The sequence below is a fragment of the Diorhabda carinulata genome, chromosome 2 (genome assembly GCF_026250575.1).
Source record: "Diorhabda carinulata isolate Delta chromosome 2, icDioCari1.1, whole genome shotgun sequence".
In the NCBI taxonomy this organism is placed as follows: Eukaryota; Metazoa; Arthropoda; class Insecta; order Coleoptera; family Chrysomelidae; genus Diorhabda; species Diorhabda carinulata.
In genome coordinates this window covers 35,533,665-35,561,625 of record NC_079461.1, presented here as the reverse complement: position 1 = coordinate 35,561,625, position 27,961 = coordinate 35,533,665, and the positions used below count along the sequence as shown (strand labels likewise).

Here is a 27,961-nt window from a genome sequence, read left to right as displayed (position 1 = left end):
TTTATAAAAAAATATTTATTAACAAAAAATGTTTTAACAATCCGACAACAATAAATAAAATTTCAAGTAATATATATTTCTCGATTTTAATAAATAACAATTTTTTTTAATAAAACGCAAGACAAATATTCAATTCCTATAGTAAAAAAATTCAATTTATAACTGAAATTAAATAAAATATTAAAATTTTTTGATGGCATACTAAATAAAATCAACAATAACATAAAAAGAAAACCTACTTGGTCCTAAAAATATTTAAACTTCAATTCATGTCGATCAGTGTATTTGTTAATAGTGGCGTTCCTTTTGCATGAAATCTCAGATAATTTGAGAACTGATATCATCAGCTCAATTTGAAATAAATCAGATAATTTTCAAAAGGAAAGTTATAAGTATGTAACAGGTACATCAATAAAATTCAAGTAACAAAAAGATTATCCAGGAATACAATTTGTTACTCGCTTAGTCGTGCTGGTGGTGTCAGTTTGTATGATGAACATAAATACAAGACTAATTCAAAATACAGTGAGTTTAAAAAATGGAAGTTAGTTCTTTTGTATTGACTTTTGTAATAACAAATAAATATGAGTACGAAACTTCTCATTTCCTTTGACTTTGAGTTCTAACAGTCTTATATAGATTAGAAAATTTAATATTAAATTTCAACAGTTTATAAATTTTTAGATCGTCAAATATCATTATATTGTCAATTGCTTAATTTAAAGGGATATAATACTACTATTTTTAACTACTGACATTCTCACCCTTTCTACCTAAATAGGGCGTCCCGAAATTAGAAGAATTGTAGATCCTTAACACATTGTTATTTTATAAAATAATTTATATACAAAGAAAAAATTTCCCACTGATCTCTCTTATTTTATTAGTTAAGAGTTTTTGTTTGTTATCGTCAGTTAAATGCCATTTTTAACTATTAAATAAGAATCTACAAGTGTTTTATTAGTTTTTTTTAATTCAAAATCGTGTTTATTTATGTTTATAATATGACGTTTCAATCTTCTTTTCGACATTGTCATGATGGTCTCCGTTGTGGCCTCTGATATAGTTGGGCATCCGGGAATTTTGACATCTGATTGATATTTGAGAGAAATTGTAACATATCAAGTGTATTTAAAGGCCGATTCATAAAGTTGACTTTCCGTTTGATATATTTGTTATAAAATTAAAAACAGTGAAATTTTTATAACCATTTATAGTTGCCGTTTGACATCGCAGTCTGCCGTTGGTGACTTCGAACATAAGCGAAATTTATGTTCCCGTCGATGTTCGTAGCACTAGAAAAGAGCCAATCACATACATTTGCGTTTGTCACGTGATTTTGCCTAATGCTCCCAATAAAAAAAAGTCATCGTTATTTTCCACAATACCTTCCATAAATACAAAATACATAAACAAGTAAAAAAAATATCACGAAAAGAAAAAAGCGGTACACACATCAAAGAGAATAACAATAACAAAATTTTTAGGTTAACGGCAGTAACGTCAAATTTATAAATACACCCGCGAACAGCAAATCAAGTTTATGAATCCGGCCTTAAGTGTTTATGACATACTAGGTGCAATGGAAAAATTTATGATGGAAAATTCCGGTTTGGATCAAGTGTTGTTGAAAAATTTTCGTTTACTTTGAAACGAAAAGATTAGTGTTTGTGACATATGAGAGGATCACTGGAAAAATTTCTTATAAAAAAATTGACACTAGATTAAATTATTGGGGTATATGAGATGTTGTTGGATGGAATAATTAAGTGCTTCACATACGAAGTGCAATGGAGAAATTTAGAAATGGATTTAGTGTGTGGAATATACAAAAGTGTTTGCAGTATACAAGAAATGTACGAGATGCAGTGAAAAAAAGTATAAAAAATAGTTTCGAAATGGGTTTAAAGACTTTGAATTGGAGTTATTAAACTTTTGTTACATACGACGTGCAGTGGAAAAATTTTGACATGACTCAATTTTTTCATGTATACGAGGTGCAGCGAAAAAATTCTTGTTTCAAGTATTTTGAAATTGAATAATATAAATGAATAGTAAATAATAAATATTTCGAAATGGAATTATTGAATGTTTGTAATATACGAGGTTCAGTGGGAAAATTCATTATAAAAATTTCATAAAATAACACGATTCATTCAAATATCTTCTAATTTACACTAATTATGGTTTTCTTTAATACTTTTTATCGTATTTCATTTTTATTTTTATCATATATTTGTTGTTGAAGCTTTCAACACTAATTTTTCATTCTTATATGTCCTCTATCATCATCTTTGCGCCAAAATATTGTGCAGATATTAGTAAGGATCTCTTAGGTACGAAATGAATGAAATTAAAAATTTTCATTTTCATCGATCGATACAATTCTTCATAACTATTATAGTTATAGTCGTTCAAGGACACTCAAAATATTATTTTTTCAATTCTATGTATAGAACTTTCGTTTTATATTTTGAAAATAGCTTACGTAAAAAATCTTTGGTGTTATCGTACGTAGCGAAACTAATACCGACGGCTATGGGGCCTTTGATCCAGTTCATCGAAAGTCCTTTATATAAACCCCCTATCAGACCTTCAGTCCTGGAATATTAAGAAAGAACGAACGTGAGAAAAGTTTCTCCACGACATACTGTATAATGATAACTATAAAAAATATATTTAATTGTGGGGATAAAGGGACATTTGACCGTTACAGGGTAGTACATGAAAATGTTGTATGTAAATGACATAAATGAGATAAATGTAAAAATGACAATGGACCTTTTGGAAGAGTAAAGATGATGATTTATCACTGCAGAGAGGAGAACTTGATGAAAGCACCGATAAAGGAAAAATGACCTTGTAAATTCAAGAAAAAACTGGTGTACATCTTGTTGGGAGCCCACTTTTTATGCTGGCGTGCAAAGTGGATGCAGCTACAGAATAATCTCACAAAGAGAAGTTGATTTGCCAACAATTATCATCATATTATTTAGAGGAAGGATATCTGTGGTTCTGTGAGTGTTTATCATACTCAAAAATAAATAAAAGTTGACAAAATTCAATAGAGAAACCCATGAACGTTGGTCTCCTTTTAGTTCAATTCATTTTTATTTAATTCGTTTTCCAATTTTTTACCTCTTTCATAACATAAGATTCCATCGTTGGAGCCAAATTACTTTCCACCTGGATATTTCTTCATGTTTGGAACCAGAAATTATTACGTGGAGTTAAATCTCGATAAAAGGGTGGATGGGAGAGTATTAATTCATTGATGTTTTGCCTGCATCCTTTCATTGTTCCATTCTATTCTAAATAGTCAAGTGATTATTCAAAAATAAAACCACTTAGCGATGTGAGCTGCTTTTTTTAGTGTATAGAACTCAGCATGTCGTTGAAAACGTTTGGTATCTTCCTCAATAATGAAATCCAGTAAACTAATTCATTACTTTAAAAATTGATTATAGAGCTCAGCCACGATTTGAAGAATTTTTTTCAAAGTTTAGCCTCGATTTGAATATATTCTAAGGCTTAGCCACGATTTGGACGATGTTTTTTCAAAGTTTAACCTTGATTTGAATGTTTTCTAAGGCTTAGCCACGATTTGCGACGATGTTTTTTAAAGTTTAGTCACGATTTGAATGTTTTCTAAGGCTTAGCCACGATTTGAACGATGTTTTTTAAAGGTCAGCTATGATTTGAATAATTTTTTTCAAAGTTAAGCCTCGATTTGAATATTTTTTAAGGCTGTTACGACTTTGACGATGTTTTTTTAAAGCTCAGCCATAATTTGAATGTTTTCTAAGGCTTAGCCACGATTTGAACGGTGTTTTTTAAAGTTTAGTCACGATTTGAATGTTTTCTAAGGCTTAGCCACGATTTGAACGATGTTTTTTAAAGGTCAGCTATGATTTGAATAATTTTTTTCAAAGTTAAGCCTCGATTTGAATATTTTTAAGGCTGTTACGACTTTGACGATGTTTTTTTAAAGCTCAGCCATAATTTGAATGTTTTCTAAGGCTTAGCCACGATTTGAACGGTGTTTTTTAAAGTTTAGTCACGATTTGAATGTTTTCTAAGGCTTAGCCACGATTTGAACGGTGTTTTTTAAAATTTAGTCACGATTTGAATGTTTTCTAAGGCTTAGCCACGATTTGAACGATGTTTTTTAAAGGTCAGCTATGATTTGAATAATTTTTTTCAAAGTTAAGCCTCGATTTGAATATTTTTTAAGGCTGTTACGACTTTGACGATGTTTTTTTAAAGCTCAGTCATAATTTGAATGTTTTCTAAGGCTTAGCCACGATTTGAACGGTGTTTTTTAAAGTTTAGTCACGATTTGAATGTTTTCTAAGGCTTAGCCACGATTTGAACGGTGTTTTTTAAAGCTCAGCCATGATTTGAATAACTTTTTTCAAAGTTTAGCCACGATTTGGACGATGTTTTCCAAAGTTTAGCCATGATATAAAGGATTTTATCAAAATTTAGCCTCGATTTGATTGTTTTTTAAGGATTAGTCACGATTTGAATAATTTCTTTCAAAGTTTAGCCACGATTTGCATGTTTTTTAAGCATTAACCCCGATTTAAAGTATGTTTTTCACAGATTAGCCACGATTTGAATATGTTTTATAGTTAAGCAACGATTTTAATGATGTTTTTAAAGGTTCATAGTCACACGAAATAAATTTTACAAGGGAATTACAAGTTGAAGTTTCGGCCAATCCCCATACTTACTTATAAACATATTTTAGTGTCATTCCTATTGTGTTGTATTTTCCATTAACGTCGGTTTGCATCCTTCTCCTAACAATATCTAATGGATACGTACAACTTTGACCCAACATACCCGCCACCGCACCGAACGCCAATGATGCTACGGGAGGCGGCGTCTGTACATTGTCTATGTGCTCTGTAATTTTAAATCTAATATTGACTTCCAACTGTTTCAGAACGTGTTTAAAATAAGCGTTTTATGATTTTATTTTTCAAAATTTATTTTATTAGAATTGATTTCTGAAAATTTTCAACAAAAAATTAGAAGAAAATTTGTTATAAAACAAAGCAATCGATATCATTGATAATAACCTTGCTTTAAATCCAGGTATTTTATTTTTTAAAATCGTTTTACTCTAATTTTTACTTAAAAATTTCAAATATATTAAAAATATATATAGATATGGAAAAATTATATCAAAAAATTCAATTCAAAAAACAGCAAATGAAATATTTGACATGTCTATTCATCTCTTAGTCAAAACAAACAAATGAATCTGTCATATCTGTCAATTATGTCAATCAAAACAAACAAATCAAATTTCTGTCATCTACCTGTTAAGTCATAATGAAACAAATGAATCTGTCATATCTGTCATTTATGTCAATCAAATTTCTATCACTTATCTATCAGTCAAAACAAAACAAATCAAATTTTTGTCAGTCAAACAAAACAATGAAATTTCTGTGAATAGGAACAAGCAAATCCGTTTTCTGTCAATTATGACCTCTGGCATTTGTTATCTTGACAAATTGACAAATAAAATTACAATAGGGAATAATTTGGATATATAGTGGCTACAGTATCATCGAAACACTTGTTTGTCAAAAATGTTTGAAGAAATGTCCAGTCGTTGAACGACGCGGTGTTGCCATTTCCCGCTTTATAACTAAATATAACAATATTTGTCAATGGAGCAAAAAAATTAGGGAACTTTGTCTTTGACTATTACCTTATCACCACATAAATTCGCTAATTAAAGAACATTTGTAAACAAAAATAACTTTTTTTAGCGATCCATAAAAACATTGATGAATTTTTGAATTATGGGACAAAAAATTATTAGTAAACATATTTACTAACCTCTATATAATCTTTTCAACGTATCGTAAGTGAAAAACGATATTCCTGCGTAAGGAATTACTCCTAGAATCGTCGGGATATATCCTCTATAAAATACTTTTATCCCTTCAAAGTAATATATTTTTAAAAACACCTGTAAAGTTAAATTCGTTCAAATTTTTCCAACAATAAAAATTTTTTTTGTAAATTTTGTGATATATGAATGGCAAATGCACACCCTCACCTGTCTTAACGTCGAATATTCCTCCCTAGATGTGACTGCCATTCTAGCTCTTGCTAGATCAAGGGGGTAAGTGAGCGATTGTGACGTAACCCCCGCTAAAGAACCTGCTAAAAACAATTTGACCGGCGTTCCCCTGAAGAAAATAAAATATATATTCAACTATTTAACTCGTGTTACTTGGGCGAGTAGCGCGATTAATGTAATTCATTAACTGGCGCAGTCAGTAGGATTCGTGCGGTCGTGAATTTTACGCAAATTGATATGATTCAATCTATTAACATTTTCATTATAATTTTAAGTGTACATGTGTAAACAACTCACCCTCCCTGATCCACCCTGAGTATTCGTTTCCACTGCTCGTGAGCTGTGAATTGTATGGCAGCATGAGGTACTATTCGTGCCATAGTAGCACTGTTTCCTCTCCATAACGTTAAAACGCCATCTGTTCTTAACGTTTTTAAAATAAATTTGAAAGCTTTTTTAGTTGAATACGGCTTATGTCTGGAAAAATTATTATAAATCGAGTGCTCAAATTCTTAAAAATTGCTGTATTTATATTAATATCAGTTTTGCGATAATCTACTAATCAGTACTACTACTAATGCCGATCTAGGGTTGCAAATTCCGAGTGCTTTTTCAAAGTAGTTTTGAAAAGCTTTAAAATGAGAGTTAATAGAACTTTTTAGCGTGAAAACTAAGAAAATTATGGCCGAAATGAATCGACTTGGTTACGTTAATTGAATTTTACACATAAATTTTGAGGTTATGTAAAAAAAGTGTAGATACAAAAGTTGTGGAATTTTTCATTACCTACAACTTATCTAATTGACTTTTTTCTATAGGACTTGTAGTTTTACCACAAATCAAGATAAACCGTTTTTTACCATTACCCCCTTCTACTTCTCGACCTCCCATCGCCCGCAAATTATTTTTCCTTCATTTTTTGTTACATTTTTCTTCCTTTCCCAAAAGGTTTCATCATACTATCATTTTCAAAGGCTTTAGCCCTGGTCTAATATATTTATCTATCAGTCGTAGATACAGTAGTAGTATACGACTCGAATATAATGGATATTATTCAGAGAACTATTATTTTTACATAAAAACATACCAATGCCAATCAATATTGTTTCGTTATAACATATTTTTGTTTAGTTATAAATAGATAAAATGTCAGCTGTTCGACTAAATAATATGTCTGCTTACCCATATCTCATAAAACAAAAATAAATTACGAAATATGGATATAAATAAATAAGGTTATATATATATTTCCTTGTAGGCTATTGATAAAAATGTTATTTTGATAATTGTAATTCCCAAGTTCAGAAAGTATATTAATTTTTTTTACTAAATATTTTTTTCAAGTACGATTTTATTTTATGAACACCCCCGTATATTGAATTTTAAAAAATATGTTATTATCAATGCATCGTCTAAAAAGTACTTACCCTACTTGAAAATTGATTTTCGTTCTATCCAAAGGAGCTATCGTAGTTTTAGCTACCGCACCGGCTATAGCACCAGCCGCTAAACTAGTCAAAACTAATTGTCCATTACTTAAATTATAATTATTATTATTAAAACTTTTATCGGCACTTTTTGCCATATTAAAAAATAACGAAGCGATTTCTTTTTCTTTATCTGTAAAAATATTACATAAAAGTACACTATTTTACAATATAACAATAAAATTCATAACGAGATTCTCTTTTAATAAATTATAAAAAAAACAGTCTACAATATCTGTACGTAAAAATTAATTAAGTAGCATGCATCCTTCTATTTGGTGACCTTACTATAATGTAAACAAACTGAATCAAATGAAAAGATAACCTGCGCCGTGATAAAATTTACTACATATTCCATGTGATGGTTGAAATAATTATTGTGAGGCAGTACTCGAGCCAACAGCTGTTTTACCTGTTTGGTTACCTGTAGTTTGGACTACCTTATCTCCATTTCTATTGTTTGACGTGTTATATTTAGTAAAAACGAATTAATTCTATTACAAAACAAATTTTTTTATTAAAAAAGAAGAAGAAATGGTAAGTTTCTTCATTTCGAAAGTACTTGGTACTTTATAATTATTGTGTTTGTTTTTAGGCGAGGTACTTTAAGGAAAAAGATATTGATGGTAAGTTTTTTTTTGGTTAGTATACATTTTGATACCGTTTCATGAATCATTATTTTACAGTTATTTTAACTATAAAAAATTAATATTTTATATTATAAACGTTATTATCAAATGATTGATATTTAGTGATGAACTAATTATCACGCAATTAAATATGGAAACACTAAATTAATTAAGAATATCGTGAATATTTTATTTGTATCTAATTTAAGATTAATCTTATCAAACTTTATCGAAATAATTGATAAAAAAAAATAAACTAATTAGATAATGACAACATGTTATATTTAAATAATATTCTTATTCGAAAATGTGTTATCTACTGAAAAAGAAGAAAAGAGAACTAATAAAGCAATGAACAAACTGGAAAGGAAACTGGAAAAAGTTTATTTAGAAATAAAGAAAGAAAAAAACCAAATACATAAAAATAGCGAGGATTCGATGAGGGATCACGGGGTCATGACTCCTCCAAACTGTCTTACTTTCAGGAAAAGTTTTAGGGAAGCATCAAAACTTCGGTACAGTTTGAGGGAAGTGCCGAAATTAAAGGAAGATATCTAAGCAGTCAACCTATAGAAAAATCTGATCACATTTTCACTTTTTATTTTCTTTCTTTTTTCTTCATTTTAATTCGTGACCCCCTTCCCCCCCAAATTGCTCTTCAATGACCTAAAAAGCTATTTTTCTTTTTTTTAATCATACAGAGAACATTTAAAAGATAATTTAAGATAACTTTGGGCATTACATCTTCAATAAAATTATCATCAATTTTCAAAGTAATTTTTATTTCAATTTTCTGAATATTTTACATATTTCAGAATATCTGTTGCTAGTTTTTTTTCTTTCATTCTTTTCTATTTTAATTCGTGACTCCCCTTCTCAAACTAAAAAGCTGAAAGTACGCCTTATAATGCTATTATTTAATTATTCAGAGGGCATTCTAAAGACACTTCCAGATTACTTTAGGCATTACAGGATCTTCAATAAGGTATTAGAGAATTTAGTTACCAATATATAATAAATATAACAATTTTCATTTTAATATCTTTTACAGAATTCAGGGAATGTTTTTATTTATTTGCACGATCTGGGACTATCAAAAACCTAGATGAATTGACAGTGATAATGAGAAGCTTGGGATTATCTCCAACAAGGTCAGAAATGACAGGATATTTAAGACAAAAAGTGAGCAATATAATAATATAAGTTAAAAAACTTGACTCTATATGTATCGAATTATTATATAGCTTAAACTGCAATTGTTGACATGGATAATAAAAAATACAAAGTTATTGCAGATGACTTGAAAACGTTGATTCCATTCTAATCATTTTATCGTCATCGTTTCAATTTATAAATGGTTTTAGGGTGGTAAAATGTCTTTCCCGGACTTTTTGGAAGTCATGTACATCCATTCTAAAGTAGAAAACATTCCAAAAGAAGTTGTGGATGCTTTTAAAGCAGCAGATCCTGAAAATACAGGAAAAATCTCGGCCAAACAGCTTAGATATTTGTTACAAAACTGGGGAGAAAGTTTATCATCAAATGAAGTCGATAGAATCTTCAGAGAAGCTAACGTTAATGCTAATAGTATGGTACGATATGAAGATTTTGTTAAAATTGCTTGTGCTCCTGTTCCAGATTATTACTAACTATTTTTATTGTTTATCTTCCATATTTTTGTCAGTAAAATAATGTTTTATTCAGTATTATACGAATATAATGAAATAAACAGTATATAATGAATAATTGTATTATTTACCAACCTTTAAACATTACAAAATTAGATCCATTCATAGTTCAATTGAAGGATGTGTTACTAAATAGTCTGATAATAATTAAAAGTCATATAATACAAACAAATTTGGTTTACAAAACATTCTTTGAATTAAACGTAAAGTATTGTTTTTTCCAAATTATATGGAGAAGTATATAGCCGATATATGCATGAAATTACACTGTTCTGTATATAGCAGAACTATGAAAAAAAGCACTAAACTGGGAAGATATTTATGCTGTAAAATAGCAAGAAAATTATAGAATTCTTACAATACATTCATATCTTTAATATATTATGCACATACTAATGTATATATTTTCGTTAATTACCAACTGGGATGATGCGATTTTTCAAAATAAAAAAAAGATGTGTGTTATTATATATTGAAACCATCTTACCTTTTCTTGAGAAGTAATATTAGAAAAAATCTTATTCACATAGTAATTTCACTCAATCTATTCACGTAAAATAAATTGAAAACTCATATTTATATTATATTTAAATTTGGGAAATTTTGTATTATGTTCAAAGTGCATAACAAAAACACGCAACAAAAGTAAAGGTTATCGCTGTCAAAAAGTGTAAGAAAGTGCGTTCCTTTGTCATTCAAACATGATATTATTTTGATTGCATATAATTTAAATCTATAATGTATAATTAATAGCCTAGAATGAACTTTTTTCTAATACTATACATAAAAATAAACTAAACTATGATAAAAATTATTACATATCGACGCTGTACTAAAAATTGTACTCTTATTAGGTAACTATTGTTAGGTCTATTGTATGGAGTAGCAGAGCGTACCATTTTATCAAATGTCAAAAATTCAGCATTTGTAATTTATTTTAAGGTTAATTCGTTATTCTAACGTTTATTAATTAAGATTGTATTTACCTTTAAAATACCTATAGTATTTAATTTTATTATTATTCGTATAAATTAATAATCCATCAAGATGTCAACTGCTATGCCAATTAATCCAAAACCATTTCTCAATGGTCTCACCGGGAAAGCCGTCTTAGTGAAATTAAAATGGGGCCATGAATATAAAGGTTATCTTGTCTCAGCTGACGGATATATGAATGTACAATTAGCAAATGCAGAAGAAATTATTGACGGAGCTGTTGCAGGTATGTTACATTAAAAGTAATTGATAATATAGTTTGTATTAATTAGCTTTTTTGTATCCAAATATGATTGGGATAACTTTTTTTTAAGGATCGTTAGGGGAAATTCTGATACGATGTAATAATATTTTATTCATAAGATGCGCCGAAGAAGAAGATGAAGAGGGTGAAATGAGGGATTAGTTTAGTCTTAGTATAATTTATAATTAAGTTTTTCTACAAATAAAAAACTTTAATAAGTATAACAGTTATATTCTTTCATAAAAAGTATAATTATTTTTATTCAATTAAAATAGAAATTTTATCAATTTCTTATATCAATTTGAAAATTTGAAAGTTAAATGTTTATAGCTTTGTGTACTGAAATAAAAACAATAGAAAATAACTTATCTTCAGATATTTTTCTTGATTAATGAAGTTATTTACTTATGGCATCAGTTTAGGTGATCCAATACTAAATATTTTGATAGTCTTGTTGGATAAGGGTGTGTAATATGTGTAGAACCCCTTCAAAGAGTTGTTGGAGCTTGACGTTGGTAAAGGGGGCCAATGGCCGCCCTCTTTGGGCGTGCCTACCTGGGTATGAAGAGTCTTTGTGCTGAGGGATGAATGGTATCTAAGCCCTTATCATATGACACGAACAATACCTGTGAGAAACATGTCGAAATTCCTATAGCCTTTGAAATGAAAAATCCTCCTATGTCTTTTGAAGGCTTTGATCAAACAAGGATCACTGAACCCACTACCCCCAAAACATTGGTTTTGTCCAATTTCAAAGCTCTGGCTGATGGTTTTGACTAACCCCAGCACAAACGCCGTAACATCAGTCATGAGGAGAAAAAAAGGAGGAGGACCAATGCTGCCGAGACAGCTTAATGGCACCAGATCCTCGACTTCCAACTCTTCTCCCAACCCCACTTAGGGCTTCCAACCTGGAGTTCCGGGTAAAGCCTGTTAAGAGGCCAAGAACTCCGGGTTTTACACTCATCTAATAACAAGTTGGCTCCAAAAACTTATATTTTTTCAATTCTCCTTCGCCTTTTCCTCACTGAACCCAATTATATATACACAAGGTCGCTAAATTCTATAATTCATATCAACATTCTGTTGATTCTTAAAGTGACCAAAGATCTATTCCTCAATGTATTCACTTCACTAACCTCAATACATTTTATTCCAATTCTATTAGAATTATTGTTATATCAACTCAATATTTGTTATTTTAATTCTATTTTTTTTATTTTCACATCTACGAGGTGTGGATATTAAGTAACTAGCGCTGCTACAGAAAAAGTACGCATGTGCCAAAGGTTAACGACCGTCAGCTGTTTGACTCGAAGCCTGCGATTGCAATCCTCTCATTTGAACAACAAGAAGCTCGCAAAAATATTTGTTTTGACACTTTGAATGCGATTGAATATGACTCAAACTTATAGAAAAGCTAATAACGTGTGACGAATCAAATCTGCATTAAAACAAGACTTCCTGAACTGCTTCGCATGGAGCGATGTAGGAATCGAGGTGTATATATTGGAGATGATAATAAATATACATAATGGCAAAATAAAATGTTTGATATAGTCAGTTTCGTTAGTTGTTGTTATTTCAAATGTGGGCTCAATTTTCTACATTAAATTAATATTAGAATAAGTATATAAGATGGAAGGATTGTTTGTGTTGTTCCTTGATATGCAGGTAGTTGATTCCCAATTTTCTCAATCCAAAAGGAGTAACCTAGCACAGAGGTGGCTCCAAGATACAACTGGGAGAGTAAAGTATATAAAAGACTGCGTTTAACGACTTGTTAAATTTTTTCTTAGATAGTTTCCTTATAGAAACATTAGCAAAAAGATTTTACACGTTTATATTTCATTCTGGAACTACTTTTTGTTTCGAAAAAAACTGATTTGCAGCCGAAAATAGCACATCATCACGTTTTTAACATACATTTTTTATTTCAAAAAGTTTCTTAGTTAATACATGAATAAATAGATGTGAATGAAACTGCGAATTTGATTAATTAGGAAACGAAATAACGCCAACAAACATAACCTCAAATAAGATACTTTTCCTTTGTATTCAGAATTATTTGGCTTGTTGATTCTCGTTGCAATTATAATTTCATTACCACTACGCTTAATAATTACTATAATTGATTGATTAATTCCAAAAAGTAACCATGAATATAAATCTTGGCATTGATCAGGTATTAAAGGATGTACGACATTATCCTGAGAATTCGAATTCATATCGTGATTATTACAATAGTTTGAATGGTACTGTGTGTATTATTGACTTTTTGACTGAAGCTAATCCCCCCGAATGACAATCTTTATTTGCACATCCCTGATATTATCTTCGAAAATGAAACAGATGAATGAAAATATTGCATAAATGAAAATGTTAGTGGGTATTGAATTGTTATGAAACAATATTTTGAAAAATGTGATTTACTAAAAAGCGGACATTTTATTGTAGTAAAATAAGTTGACTAACAAGATTATAGAGCAGAAGTTCTGAAAATTTTTTTAATCGTGGACCACGATATTACTGACTTTTATGAACTAGTTATTTCCAACCCCATTGTGGGTAGAGCTTTACCAATAATTACTTGTGCTTTAGCAAATACAATGGAAACTATTTCCTAATTAGGGCCGAAACCAGGATCGTTGGAGAACGGAGTAACGGCGTCGACTCCTCCCTCACCTACACCCCCTTTTATTCAAATAACGGATTAACAAACGTTAGGTTAAAGGGTTAATGCGCCTGAAATTTTAATTGTGAACAAATAATTGAATATTTGTTTTGCGTTTTCGATAATGAGGTATAACTGTTTAAATCCGAAGGTACTTTTTCGGATTCCAGTGGCAGCACTGAGGAAAATTATAAGGAATGACATTAACCATAGAAAAATAGAAAAAATTTATGTTATAACAACATTATTATGGTAAATTATCCATAATACTTTGTAATAAAAAAGAAGAAAAAATTGTATGTATGACAATTTCTTTTAGGTTATATTTACTACATTCATATCAGCGGTATTCTGGAAGATTTTAGAATTATTATTTATCGTATACAGCTGGATATTTTTTCAATTTTTCTACTATATGAGCCAAACATGAGCTGTTACCTAAAGGATATCGGCACAATGTCTATTGGGGCTAACGTTAATCATTGAGGATTTTAGATTCACAAATGAAGAGTTCATTACATGAAGTTTTTTTTAAGTAAGATTGATTATTATCTATTTCTTATCGTTTATTTTGTTTCTAAATGATAATGGAGTATCTTCAGTTTGAATAGAAAATCCAGTACATAAAATTGAATAAATATATGTATGGAAAGTGCATTTCCGACTTTCGTATTGAATCAGGCAAGGGTTATATATTCATAATAAACACTAGTTGCACAAAGTTGCAAAGTCAGATATTTCCACTTCGATTTTGCTTCATTTCCCGCCGACGACGTTCACCGTGACTTTGTTGCAGCGTCAGTTAAAACGCAGTCGTCAGTGGCGTACAAAATCGATTTTTTATTCTTTCGCGGTAATGCCATTGACCTTTATTTTTTCTATTTCTATTAGATACGTGTATAAAAGTCCACAAAATATTTTAATTTTTTCATTTCAGCTTGTTAACTCGTTAAATGTTGCCAAATCAATTAACTTCTTGTTCACTTCAAATTAATAATATTCACACTTTTTAATATTAATAATAAATTTTTTTTTCACTCGTAGGAATTGCCGCACTTGCTTTCGGCTTCCTATTCGTGAAAAAAAGTATTAATTTACTCACTTGTTGCATAAATAACTGTTTTTCTTAAATTTTTATTCCAAACTCAATAACTAGAAAAAAAAAATAAACATCATAATTTATATTTTTTTTAATAACTTCAGTGGACAACAATAAAGTTGTAAAATGTAATACGATTCGAAATAAATGCTGGAAATGACCATTTCTAGCCCAAATACAGGTCGTGTCATGAATTTGACATTTGCAATAACGGTAAATCCGCCCCTCGCTTATATAAGGTTATTTTTTATAACCAAAAGTTGTATTAAAAAAATATGTACGTTGTACAATAATTAAAAATTTCTTCACAATATTTATAGATAATATAACATGTACTAAATTATTATAAACTTTCAGTTGAACATCAATAAAAGTAATCAGCATCCTTATCTCCATAATTGTTTATAATTAACATTCTGTTCGATTAGCGAATATGTAAACGAGAAGTGAATGATGCAGTTTTGTTTTATACAATGTATTAAGTAAGTTACATAATATATATCGAGTGATCAAATATTTAACTCTGACAATGTTTAGAATAAATTATATCAGAATTGTGTGGGGTACTTGTTACTAATTGAGATACATACATAATTTCGCTCCGATTCCGATCTGTGATGTGTAAGGCTGGATTCACACCATCAGGTCGATTACGGTTCGGTCGCGGTTTGATATCGGTCTGGTGAAATATTATTAAATGAAAAACAATGTGTGAATCCGTAAAAGTCAAGTTCCAGTCGAATTACATTCCAATTGCGATCAGAAATTTTGTATGAGCGAGATCGAACTTGTCACATTGTATTGATATTATTTTCTTTATCAATATTAAAAGTTATAACACCAAATTCTTCAATGATATTCTTCGGCTGCGTATATCAAATACTTTCTCATTTCTTAGACCTTTTGATATCATTAATGCTTTTAAATGTATTTGATTTTCGGTCTCTTCTATTTTAAATTTGTTTTTTTTTTAATAATCAATGAGAGATTGATAAAAAATTATTAAGAAAAACTAATTTTAAAATAGAAGAAACCTAAAATCAAGAATATCAAATACTGTATACATCCGACTTCGGTTACTGACGGTTCATAATCCAGTCAAAATAGACAAAAATTAGTCATAGCTTAACCAAAATTCGCATAGAGCTGAAAATTGACAGACACGTTAAATAAATCATTATAAATGAAATATCAAAAGTTCCCTTCGATCCTACTTCTGGAAAAAATTTTGTTCAAGGTCAAATGTACAAAATTAAGGTTTTTTCTATTTTTCTCGAAAACAGTAAGTATTATCGTGAAAGTGGGTCAGACAAAAGTTGTAGATCATACAATTCTCTACAAAAATGGTCTAGTCACTTTTTCTCTTACGACTCACCATTCGTGAGATATCGCGGTTTTAATCGCTGCCGAACAACGTCGTCGGACTACAAAAACATCTTCATCTGTTGATATCGTTTTTGATCGATCTATGAAAGCTCCAACAATCCAACAACAATTTCTTGCAAATACTCACAATAAGTCTCGCTTCAGCTGCTGGTATTTCAATACAACAAGCTGATAATGATGCTGATGGAAAAGTTCAAATAAAACTGTCGTTGTTGGAGAAGATGTTGATTTGTTGATATTACTGACTGCGCGGACTCCAAATGATAAAATTATTTACTTTTCGAAACCTGGGAAAGCTCAAGTACAATCAACAATACATTCATCACAAAGTCTGACTGCATATCCGAAATGTCGAGCTCATATTTTATTTTTATATGCAATAACTGGTTGCGATACTACATCAGCAATTTTAAAAAAGAGGTAAAACATCGGTATTTAAATTGTTTGAGAAACGTAATGATTTAATTGATTGCGCAGATGTATTTACAAAGATTCACTCTTCTCCACACGACATCGTTACAAATTGAATTCGTTTTCTTTTTGCAATAAATGGTGCTACAAAAAAAATTGATTCCATAGACAAATATAGTTATTAGAAGTTTGTAAAATCTGCCTTTCAACACTTGTATCGTGTGTATGTGGCTAGGCAATGAGCTGGACCCATAAAAATGGGGCTGGAAATGGGCTTGCTCTAGAAAAACTACTCAATACTATTTTTTGTATATGCAAGACGGATTGTAGTAAAAATTGTGGCTTGTCATAAAGTGGGATTATTTTGTTCGCCAGTATGCATCAAATGTCTGGGTCAGACTTGCTCCAATATTGGAACAAAATACAACAGATGAAGATATTTACGATATTAATGAAGAGACTATTGAAACTACGTTAGAAAAAATGCATCAAGTACATTACCTCGTAGGTGGTGCGGAAATGTATGCATATTATGTAAAATATGAATTTTCTAATGATTAAAACCGCGATATCTCACGAATGGTGAGTCGTAAGAGAAAAAGTGACTGGACCATTTTTGTAGAGAATTGTATGATCTACAACTTTTGTCTGACCTACTTTCACGATAATATTCACTGTTTTCGAGAAAAATGGAAAAAACCTTAATTTTGTACATTTGACCTTGAATAAAATTTTTTCCAGAAGTAGGATCGAAAGGGACTTTTGATATTTCATTTATAATGATTTATTTAACGTCTCTGTAAATTTTCAGCTCTATGCGAATTTTGGTTAAGCTATGACTAATTTTTGTCTATTTTGACTGGATTATGAACCGTCAGTAACCGAATTCGGATGTATACAGTATTTGATATTCTTGATTTTAAGTTTCTTCTATTTTAAAATTAGTTTTTCTCAATAAATTTTTATCAATCTCTCATAAATTATTAAACAAAACCAATTTTAAAATGGAAGAGACCGAAAATCAAGTACATTTAGAACCATTAATGATATCAATATACGCAGCCGAAGAATGTCATTGAAGAATTTGGTGTTATAACTTTTAATCTTGATAAAGAAAATAATATTAATACAATGTGACAAGTTTGATCTCGCTCGTAAAAAATTTCTGATCGCAATTGGAATGTAATTCGACTGGAACTTGACTTTTACGGATTTTACACATTGTTTTTCATTTGATAATATTTTACCAGACCGATATCGAGCCGCGAACGAACCGTAATCGACCTGATGGTGTGAATCCAGCCTAAATTGTACCTTGGGTCCAAGAGATGTAATTCACTTTTTTACATCACGTCTCTGAACCGTCTCCTACCCGTATCCGGTCTAATTTTCTCCAATTGTGTAGTCCAGTGGTCGGAAAACTTATTAGACGACTTTTTAGTTTACTCAGAGTCAGGAACACTATTCCAAGTAGTCTTGTCTTCCTTCTCTAGGCTATTCAAAGCAAACCACTTGTGTTCTTTTCCAATGTTTCCAATTCAACAGAAAGAAGTTCGAATTTAGAGCGCCATACCTCCTTGTTTTATCTAGCAATTCAATTTCAATTCTAAAAGGATAAAATTTCAAGCATTAAGAGGATTCTAGACAAATGCTAAAGCTGCTCCGCTGTTCTTAAATTCCTGCAACCTGCTGAAAAATGCTTCCCTCATATTTGAAATTATTGTTTCAAAATAGAGTTTATCAATAGAGGAATTATGTTTTGGCGATGCTTCAGCAGAGTCGGAAAGTGAAACAATGTGTCCGTTGCATAATCCTGAGCAGAAACATCGAAACAATTAAGTTTTTTTAAAGGAGCCAAAGAGTCACATTCGGCTCTGGAGCCGACCACTGGTGAAGTCTATGCGTTGTATCGTGGGATGCGATGTTTTCTTGTCGAATATACTCAACATCTGCGTTTTCTGGTATCCACCTTTAAAGTTCTGCGATTTCCTTCATTTTCTTCTACCAAACACAGTGCAATAACTGCTAAAAACATCGAAATTTTCTAAATTTTGAAAACATTTTCGCGCAAGACCGTCGCGATATTGTTCGAATCGAGACTGCCGATAGTTACGACGAGTTTAATGGAAATCGGACATTAACCGGAAGCTTTTGCATCCTGCTACCTGTGCCTTCTGTGTGTCTAGAAGTGATTGATTGTCTAAAATATGCGTCTTCCTTAGACAAAGCTTCTTAGAGTTAAAATTCCAACGGTTTAAACACCGCCATCGACATTATAATGTGGTAAAAGTGTAAAATCTTCTTTACCCAACAGAGTATATACAAAATCTGCGTTCTTCTCTATTCTCAAATCTGTCTAATGAATCGAGCCGGAAACGGAAATTGGAAAGAACTCGGAAGCGTTTCGGACATGTGTGTTCACCCCTTCCGATCCTGTACCGATCCGATTTTTAGAGCAAAATCGGACCGGAGTCGGATCGTGTGTCCCGGCCTTTACATGTTAAGTCAAAGTTTTACGTTCGTATATTATACATATCATCGCAATATTTCGAAACGTTCATTTTTAAGCTTTTATTCTCAGCGAGAGTTGGAATTCGTATATTTATACAGGGTCCTCACGACGAGCTGAATCGATATGCATATAGGGAAAGTACTGCGACTAGTTTTCTGAAAATTTGCTTGTATAGGATTCCCGAAATGCCGGTTTCAGCTAAAATAATTTTAGTATTCTGAAACTTCGTTATTTTAAACGGAATGCTGGGGTTTTTATTAAATTTTGCATCGTATGCATATAATCCACCATTTTTTAATTATTTCACATTTTCGAAATTTTTAGACACTCGCAGCCCTCCTTTAAAAAAATTATATTTCTGAGTTTAGGTGAGTCAGGTTTAATATTTTTGAGATTTGGACAAAAATAACACTTACAGCTTTCAAAATCTGTGAAAACCTTGACAAAAATTTATATAGGGTATTCAGAAAATGGTGCCGAATTTCGCTATCTAAAAACTTCGAAAATTTTATTTTTTCAAATGGCAACCCCCAGTTTTCTCTTTACCATTGGATTCTACCCTTTAAATTAAGGGGAATTTGTTAGTAAATTCATATATCTCAAATTGATTATATCTCAAATATCTCTCAAAACTAAAAATGAAACTAAAGTAAATGTTGGAAATGGTTGCCCCCAACTTCTAAACATTTATGGATTCTTCTTAAAAACCCGTGCTGAGGGGCGTTTATTGTGTGTGAAATAGTTCGAAATTCTCAGAATACTAGTCGCAGTACTTTCCCTATATGCATATCGATTCAGCTCGTCGTGAAGGACCCTGTACAAGTTTTTTAAAATATTGGCGGATGCGAATGCGCATCCACCAAAAATATAAAAAGCTCGCCAAATAATTCTGTAGGTTTAATGAGAAGGCGGTCAGTGCTTTTCAGCTAGGCGTAATTTTCTCCGAACATTTATCATTAGTTCTTGGTCGATTTGAACATTTATTTCGCGTATTTTGATAAAAATTCGACGCAGTAATTGTTAATCCTTTTCATTTCTTGAGATAACGAGTCCGAACCAAAAATTATATCGTCTCCAACGTGATTTAGTGAGGCAGTTGTAAATCGTTATCAACGACTTTTACTTTTTCTTTATATTTCATATTATTAGCATCTTTGGGTTGTATTTAGGACACTTTAGTCTTTTTAGATAATTTGGACAATTTCTTGTCAACTCCCGCGATATTGTACTCTTCGAAGTATGGTATTCACGCGCTAATTTTCTTATGGACACCATGACTCTATCTTTAACTGGTTGAATATGGTTGGATTTGGCCTATGAACAGAAAAATCGTGAAAACATCAACGAGTTAGGAATTAAAATGAGGATTCACGCCAAATAACGATTGGAGAATCGACGAGGAAGATTAGAAGTTTTCACTAGGACGTTGCTAGAAGCAGAAGTGGATGTTTAGTAGTCCAGAGACAGAGATTGTGAACATATAAGTACGGGAATGTAACAGGAAGTTGGTCATAGAGAAACTATTACTTTCTAAGTAATAGTCTTCCAAAACATTTGGTTCTAGTTCATCCTTGTTCTATGTCCAACATGTTGCTCTAAAGTCTGGAATCCTCTGTATACGACCTAACCAATCTATTCTTTTGGATCTTATCATTTTGATTATCCTATTCTCTGCTCCCAATTGTTTATTTCTCTTCGTCATCTTCGCTTCTAGATTTTCTCCCTCGTCGCCGTCGTTCTTGTTAAAGATCCCAAGATATACATAACTTTGAACTTGTTTACTTCATTCTGTTGTATTAAAACTTCTCATTGTTCTTTCCCTTTGTGGTGTTGTCAATATCATTAACTTCGTTGACTCGTAGATTATTCACTGTCTCCGCAATTTCTATGAGAGCTCTGCAGGTTTCCTTAAGGATCAGTACATCATCTACGTATGCCAGTATCCTTATTTGTGATGTCCTTGTTCTGTTTAAACCGATTTTACGTAATATACATTCTAATAATTTATATGGATAACGGGTCTAAATAAATAAAGTGGCCGTGTTAAATTTCATCACACTTTCTTGAACTCACTGTATATATTAGGTGTGGAAATTTATTAAAAACGTTTTAACTGGAGTTAAATAAAAGTTAAAAACATTTTCATTTCAATTTCAATTAATTAAAATGATATTATGAAGAGTTTTTAGAAGTTAAATGTTGTTTGAAGTTTCCATCAGATTTTTTGCGTGATTTTTAGTTGACCAACTTCAATTTTACAAATAAGTAGGACATTTTTTTGAATTTTCCATTGGGGTTCAAATATATAGGATTCCAAATTAATATACAGTAAAATTTCAAACAAAAATAGAATTTTTCGTAAAATGTAAATCAGAAAAAAAAAGAGAAAATGATCCAGAACAAAATTTATTGGGAAAAATGACTGTTTAATAAAAAAAAAAACGTTTCTGTGTGTTTGAAGATTCGAGTTTAAGAATAAAATCGATTATTCAAAATTTTTTTTTCGAAATATTGTTAACTTTTCATACAAAAACTATGAATTTTCAAATTACATTTAAACAGAAATAAAATAAGTTTTTCTACGAAGTTTACGAGGAAAACTTAAATAAGTATCACTAGATATTGCTAAAATATTTTACGAGACAAATTTTTACCTAATAATACAAATCAAAACCAAAAAAAAAAAGGCTTTTAACAAAAAGCAAAAGCTCATTCACTCTCCAGAACATGTCCGCATTAAAGCCCTATTTTATAACAATATGGTACGAATATTCTTGGTGTTGACTGGCTATTGAGGTATAAACAAATTTCCGTATCAAAATCGCTAGCACCTATCCTGTTTAAGAGAGGCGGCGCTTCCAGTAACCGCCCCCTTCGAGCGTTTCTTTCCAGAGCGAAGCCAGTCGTTCGGCTACCAAACACGCTTTAACCGCCGACGTGAAAACATAACGAAGAAAAGTGTCAGTATCGGATGTTGTTAAGTGTTGATGACTGTTATCAGTGAGTGATATGGAGGATAATCAACACTTGGCTGAGGAATACGTACAGGAATTCGTCCTGGATCATTTAGAAGATATAACAGTGAAAAGAGAAGATAAAAGACAAATTATTGAGGAAAATACCGGTTGGATACCTCACGATGATACATCGAGAACGTTATGTAGAAGTCAATGGGAAGATAGAAGGATACCATCACCTTCTCAAGATTCTATTTATATTCAACAACCGGTTTTAGTTAATATGACTTTAATGAACGATCCCGGTACGCCTCCAGATACTCCGCCTAATCATTCGCCTTTAGTTTGTAGACCACCAGGTATTATGGACGAAATGATGTGGTTTCCTACTAATATCCGAGCGGAACCTCAACCTTTAGACCTCCGACCTCTTCATTGTATGGGCGGCGAACCAGATTGGGAACGAAGAGAATACATTCCATCGGGTACGATCACGGAAACACCGAATCATCATTATAGTTTACACCATCAAAGACCACAATCGGTTTGTTCGGGTGCTAGTGCTTTATCTCCACGAATGAATACCCATAACAGTGGTTACTCCACTTGTTCCGAAGATATCAGTTTGAACGATGAACTATTGATGAATCTGTCGGTAAGAGAATTGAATAAAAGATTACACGGTTGTCCTAGGGAGGAGATAGTGAGGCTGAAGCAAAAAAGACGAACGTTAAAAAATCGGGGATACGCACAAAATTGTAGATCGAAAAGGTTGCAGCAACGACAAGACCTCGAACAAACCAACAGAAGTCTGCAGCACGAAATCCATAGGCTGAAGAGCGAGTTGGCTAGAGTTTCCCAAGAAAGAGATTTATATAAACAAAAACTACAACTCGGTAGACCGCCTCATTTAAACGGCAGTCTCAATTCGGATGGACAGAGTTCCCCGGAGTTTTATCTATGACATCATTTTCCCGGTCGGAGACATCAGTGATTTTCGACCACTCGGTATATTAAAAATGACATTACCGGACGTATTGTGAGTTGTACAAAGTTGGACTAAAAAGTTATTTGCACAATTTTTAATTTGAAAGACTGTTCTCTACAGAGGTTAATGCGTTATTTTTTCGTCTCTGTTATTCAAACACTTAAAGTGCATGGCATATCTTTTTTTATTAATCGTTTTTTCATTTTTATAATCTATTTTTATATAAAAAAACAATTGACGGTTGTAATATGGATAATATATAAAATATGTTACCTTATTGTAAATAAATTTACTTAGTTACATAAGTAAATTCTGTTTTAGATTCAGTGTTTTTGTTTAATTGTTTCTATTGGAAAAAAAAAACACCTTCACTTTATTAATAAATAAATATCAGGGTGGACCAAGTTTTCTAGTTACGAAATATTGAATTGTAGCTGGAGCAACAACAAAAAAAGCGATTCCGATGAAAGGCTCAACATTGTATTCAAATTTATAGTTGTTTTTTGGAAAGTTAAATATATTTTTAAAAATAAAATAGATATTTTGTTTAACTTGGTACAATGATCCTTCCAACTTCGTTTATAAATATGTAATCGAAATCTAAAAGATTTTATTCTAGCGTTAATAAAACTAATAAAATTCAAGGAAATAATTATGCATATGATCAAATTTCGTAGAAAATTGTTAATATTGTTGAAATTCGTGTGAAAGAAATTGAAAATAATAAGTCGGAGTCATGAAAATTTATTTCTAAACATAAAAAGGAAAATTTTGTACATATTTATCTAAAACTGAATAATGAATTCAATCATTTAGATACATGCATCGAGATCTAAATATATTTCAAACGGTTCTCAATACGAAATGGGGTGATTAAATAATTAATTCAACATCTCACATATATACAGGGTATTTCCCTAACTAAAATAAATAATTTATGTTTCTAACAAGACAGGAAACATTTTGGAAATGTATTATTTTCATAATTAATTAAATTTTTCGTAATTAATCCAGTTTTTGTCATAATTTCTTAAAATAATTGAAAGAAATTACAAAATGATCATCACTTATTTTCTAAAAACTACCCCGTAATCATTTTTCATTTCAACGTTTTGTAATTTCTACCAAAATATAAATTCTGTTATCAAAACCAAAAATATTTATGAGAAAATAAATAATAATGAGACATTAGGGGCTAAATATATTCCAGAGGGTGTTAAATACAATGTGGAATAGTTATAAGACATAATTATGATTAGTACACCAACTGAAATAAATAGTTTATGTTTCCAATAAGAAAGAAAACATTTCGAAAATTTCGTTATCAAAGTTTTCCATTCATATAATCTGTAAATTTGATTATTATAGTGACAAATATCTTCAAGATAATGTGAAAAGATGTTGTTTTTGGAATTAATCCAGTTTTTGTCATAATTTCTTAAAATAATTGAAAGAAATTACAAAATGATCATCACTTATTTTCCAAAAACTACCCCGTAAACATTTTTCATGTCAATGTTTTATAATTTGTACCAAATATATTAAAGATAAAGTGAAAACGATGCTGATTTTTGAATTAGAAGATAAAAGTCTATTTTTTGTCACAATTTCTGAAAATTTTACAAAAAATACGTAATAATTCTCCAAAACTACCCCGTATTTTAATGTTTTATAATCTGTACAAATCTATACAAAGTCTGTACTAAAAATTCTTTGGCAGATATTTGAAACTAACTTTTTTAAAAGATCGTAGCTTTCAGAATGTTCAGTCTGCAAAAATGTACATAAAGTACCTAATAACTTAATTTTGGACCGTAGAAATTAATGTACATAATTTTGGATCACTCTGTACATATGTAGAAATAAGATGGAACGAAGTCCTGTTTTCGTAGTGGCAAAATTAAACACCAAAATGTACTAACTCTAATTCATCATCAGGGAATTTGTTAGTTACGGGGTTTATATTTTATTTTTTATTTTGACCCCGCAATTCTTAACTAATTCCCTGATGATGAATACATAGGTAGTCGAAAGCTGGAAATATATTAGAGTTAGTACACTTTATTGTTCAATTTTTCCAAAATCCCACTACGAAAATACATCCTGTATATATACAGTGTGCAAAAAATTTATTTGAAATTATTTGTTAATTGTTACTTCGAGACTTTTAATTAATTAATGTAGGAAGGAAAAAAAATGGAATGATGCAATAGAAACTTTTATTTTTAATTGGAAATAGAAGAAGAAAAGTTGAAAACTGGAGTATATCGAAAAAAGAACAAAATAGAAGCATCACCAAAATGTAATAAAATGATTTGGTTGCTTGTGACAAATCGATTGAAAATCCAAACTTTTTCAAGTCCAAAATATAATTTATTTTGAAAGAAAATAATTAATATACTTAATTAATATATAATTTTTCATCAAAATTTATTCGCCAAATATATAGTGAGATCAAAAAATATCTCAATGCAGCGCATGTTAGTTAAATCGTCCTCAATGCAGCCGCGATTTAACTTTAGCTTCAATTTTTAATAGTTCACAATGTAAAAAAATGAAAGGAATGAATTGGTTGAAATGGACTCATGATAATTGAAAAGAATTTGCATAGAAAAATCGATAAAAACACAAGAACTGTCACAAAAGTACATGCGTCATAAAGCGGCAATGTCTTTCGCTACTGTAAACAAATCATTATAGCCGTAGTCTTCAGTAGCATTAGTTTATTTTTTTGGTTCACCGTGTAATTTCACGTAAAACTAAAAATTCATTGAAAGAACTTTAAACTTTAGATGATACTTGATATAAACAATATCGAAAAATCGACAAGAGGTTTTAGATAAGTTACGTTATTTGCCTGATTTTGCATCTTGTGAATTCTGTTGTTTAAGGTTATCTGTATTGAAAGGGACAATTTGAAGATCCCGAAGGATATAAAAAGTCTATTTAAAATGAAAAAAAATCTTTGTAAAAACACTTTCTCACGATCCATGGTTATCGTGTATTGAAATATGTTAGACGGCTCGTCTTCTAATAATTATTTGCAAAATAAGCTCGAATTGTAATCTAAAATGAAAACAACATACATATATTTTGTGTCAGTGAGAAAAAATTTTATTATCACTGATAAAGCCGAAGTGCAATGATAAATTTTGCTGACACGGTATTAGATGGATTATGAATGGAAGCTTCTCATTCATTCCATTATATTTTCTCAAAACAAAACTATTTTGGAACACGACATATCAATTTTTGATATTATATACAGGATGACCCCGAGTTGAATAACAAAATTTTTAAAATAACAATCTAATCAATTAAAATCGATTTGTTGTTATTTAGAAATTAAGAGCTTCTAAATTTTTAAACAAAATAATAAGTTGGAACATAAAATTTTAATTGATCTCATCAGAAATAAGAAAATCGCTATTTTCAAATCTCTTTTTCATGCGCACGAGATCTGAAGTTTCTGAACAATTTCATCCGTTTTAAAGTGGAAGAACATTCTTAATCAACTCATTTATACTTTTACCACTTGTAAACAATCTTCAAATTATTAATAAAGATAGATTTTAATATTTATTGAACTTCTGTAGCAATTTCTTGATTTAAACAAACATCCAAAATTTAATGATAAACATTTTAAAAACGATTTTAGTAAAGTGGTTATAGTAGCAGACTGGAAAGCCGTAGATATAATAAATTCCGCTATAATCGATCTATTTTTGTATTATATTCATTACTTTCTATTTTTTTATCAAATCTCGAATCTATTTTCAAATTTCTATAAGTTATTGATGTATATCTAACGATTTACTGATACACCAAAGAAAAATTGTACCTCTTTTAAGAAATTTCAAGATATCAATCGCCCTCAGTTTAAATGAGTCTCCCTGTTCTATCTAATACACTCCCCACTCAATAATAAAGACATTTTAGAGAGGGTTGACGTGATATGATTGAGTTGAATGCAGCAAATACCCAGACGAAGAAATCTGGCACTGCAGGTCAAGATTTTGTCCTGTCTGGATAATAAATATCACCATCACCGAAAATTCGCTAGTTGGGTGTTGAGGTTGGATGAAATATGTCCTGGTATAGCTGAAGCAGCTTGACAAAACTCTTTAAGACCAAAAAGTTATAAATATATACAATGACCAGAAGATCGGCTCTCCAGATTATTTATGGGCTCCAGATAATTATGGGCTATCCAGAGTTGATCAGAGTATGGAAAAAGGCCGGATACTACCACGGATAATACTCTTCCGAGCTGTCCAACAGGCAGACGTCGCTCATGAACATCGAGTTCACGTGTAAACGAGCAGAAGGTTTTATTTCTTTGGAGAAGTGCAAGCCTGAGGAATCAGCTACCGAGGATGCTTTTTTCGTTTTTCGTTGTTTCGAGTACTGCGGTATATTTTCATTGCATTAAATAAAATGTATGAATGTTATAAAACAATTTCCTATATCGTTAAAATTAATTACAATGTTTTAATTTTCAATTTTTAGATTTAAAGTTCAAAAATGTCGATAATTGTATATACAACATTTGGCTAGTTGAAGTAATTAATATATATAAAGTTATCTGTATGAGTAAAAATCGTTAGAAATAATAAAACAGTATGTAACAAGGGTCAATAATTTATCTATTCGATTTGGAAATAAAAAAATCACCTAATGGAATAGTTAATCTGTTTCTATGGTAATACATTTGTCTAAGACGTATTTAAACAATAAGTAATATGCATGTAATTTAAAATCACTCGATTATTTTTTCATTATAG

The 27,961-nt window shown here is 30.7% G+C and overlaps 4 protein-coding genes across 4 annotated transcripts; 3 read left to right on the top strand and 1 right to left on the bottom strand.

Annotated features, from left to right (window-relative positions):
* LOC130903419 (mitochondrial coenzyme A transporter SLC25A42) lies at positions 1–10,590 on the bottom strand. The gene is made up of 7 exons (XM_057815513.1): positions 10,398–10,590; positions 7,534–7,726; positions 6,404–6,583; positions 6,083–6,215; positions 5,860–5,992; positions 4,737–4,911; positions 1–2,601 (listed from the first exon to the last, which is right to left on the bottom strand). Exons 2-7 carry the CDS (start codon positions 7,689–7,691, stop codon positions 2,433–2,435), a joined length of 948 nt encoding a protein of 315 aa, XP_057671496.1. The 5' UTR covers positions 7,692–7,726; positions 10,398–10,590; the 3' UTR covers positions 1–2,432.
* Positions 7,871–9,982, top strand: LOC130903425 (calmodulin-like protein 4). Its single transcript, XM_057815520.1, has 4 exons — positions 7,871–8,130; positions 8,189–8,219; positions 9,274–9,404; positions 9,587–9,982. The coding sequence occupies exons 1-4, from the start codon at positions 8,128–8,130 to the stop codon at positions 9,869–9,871; spliced, it is 450 nt and encodes a 149-aa protein (XP_057671503.1). The 5' UTR covers positions 7,871–8,127; the 3' UTR covers positions 9,872–9,982.
* A 213-nt stretch (positions 10,591–10,803) lies between the features above and the next one.
* LOC130903427 (small nuclear ribonucleoprotein F) lies at positions 10,804–11,374 on the top strand. Its single transcript, XM_057815522.1, has 2 exons — positions 10,804–11,132; positions 11,221–11,374. The coding sequence occupies exons 1-2, from the start codon at positions 10,958–10,960 to the stop codon at positions 11,310–11,312; spliced, it is 267 nt and encodes an 88-aa protein (XP_057671505.1). The 5' UTR covers positions 10,804–10,957; the 3' UTR covers positions 11,313–11,374.
* An 8,749-nt stretch (positions 11,375–20,123) lies between these two features.
* LOC130903420 (transcription factor MafA-like) lies at positions 20,124–23,503 on the top strand. Its single transcript, XM_057815514.1, has one exon. It carries the CDS (start codon positions 22,242–22,244, stop codon positions 23,151–23,153), a length of 912 nt encoding a protein of 303 aa, XP_057671497.1. The 5' UTR covers positions 20,124–22,241; the 3' UTR covers positions 23,154–23,503.
* The last annotated feature ends 4,458 nt before the right edge of the window (positions 23,504–27,961 follow it).

Coding starts and splice junctions, on each gene's coding strand:
- LOC130903419 (XM_057815513.1), bottom strand. CDS start 7,691: ATGGCAAAAAGTGCCGATAAAAGTTTTAATAATAATAATTATAATTTA. Junction 6,584..7,533: donor AAAATCAATTTTCAAGTAGG/GTAAGTACTTTT, acceptor TAATTTTTCCAG/ACATAAGCCGTATTCAACTA. Junction 6,216..6,403: donor CTCAGGGTGGATCAGGGAGG/GTGAGTTGTTTA, acceptor TATTTTCTTCAG/GGGAACGCCGGTCAAATTGT.
- LOC130903425 (XM_057815520.1), top strand. Junction 8,220..9,273: donor TAAGGAAAAAGATATTGATG/GTAAGTTTTTTT, acceptor TATCTTTTACAG/AATTCAGGGAATGTTTTTAT. Junction 9,405..9,586: donor CAGGATATTTAAGACAAAAA/GTGAGCAATATA, acceptor AAATGGTTTTAG/GGTGGTAAAATGTCTTTCCC.
- LOC130903427 (XM_057815522.1), top strand. CDS start 10,958: ATGTCAACTGCTATGCCAATTAATCCAAAACCATTTCTCAATGGTCTC. Junction 11,133..11,220: donor TATTGACGGAGCTGTTGCAG/GTATGTTACATT, acceptor CTTTTTTTTAAG/GATCGTTAGGGGAAATTCTG.
- LOC130903420 (XM_057815514.1), top strand. CDS start 22,242: ATGGAGGATAATCAACACTTGGCTGAGGAATACGTACAGGAATTCGTC.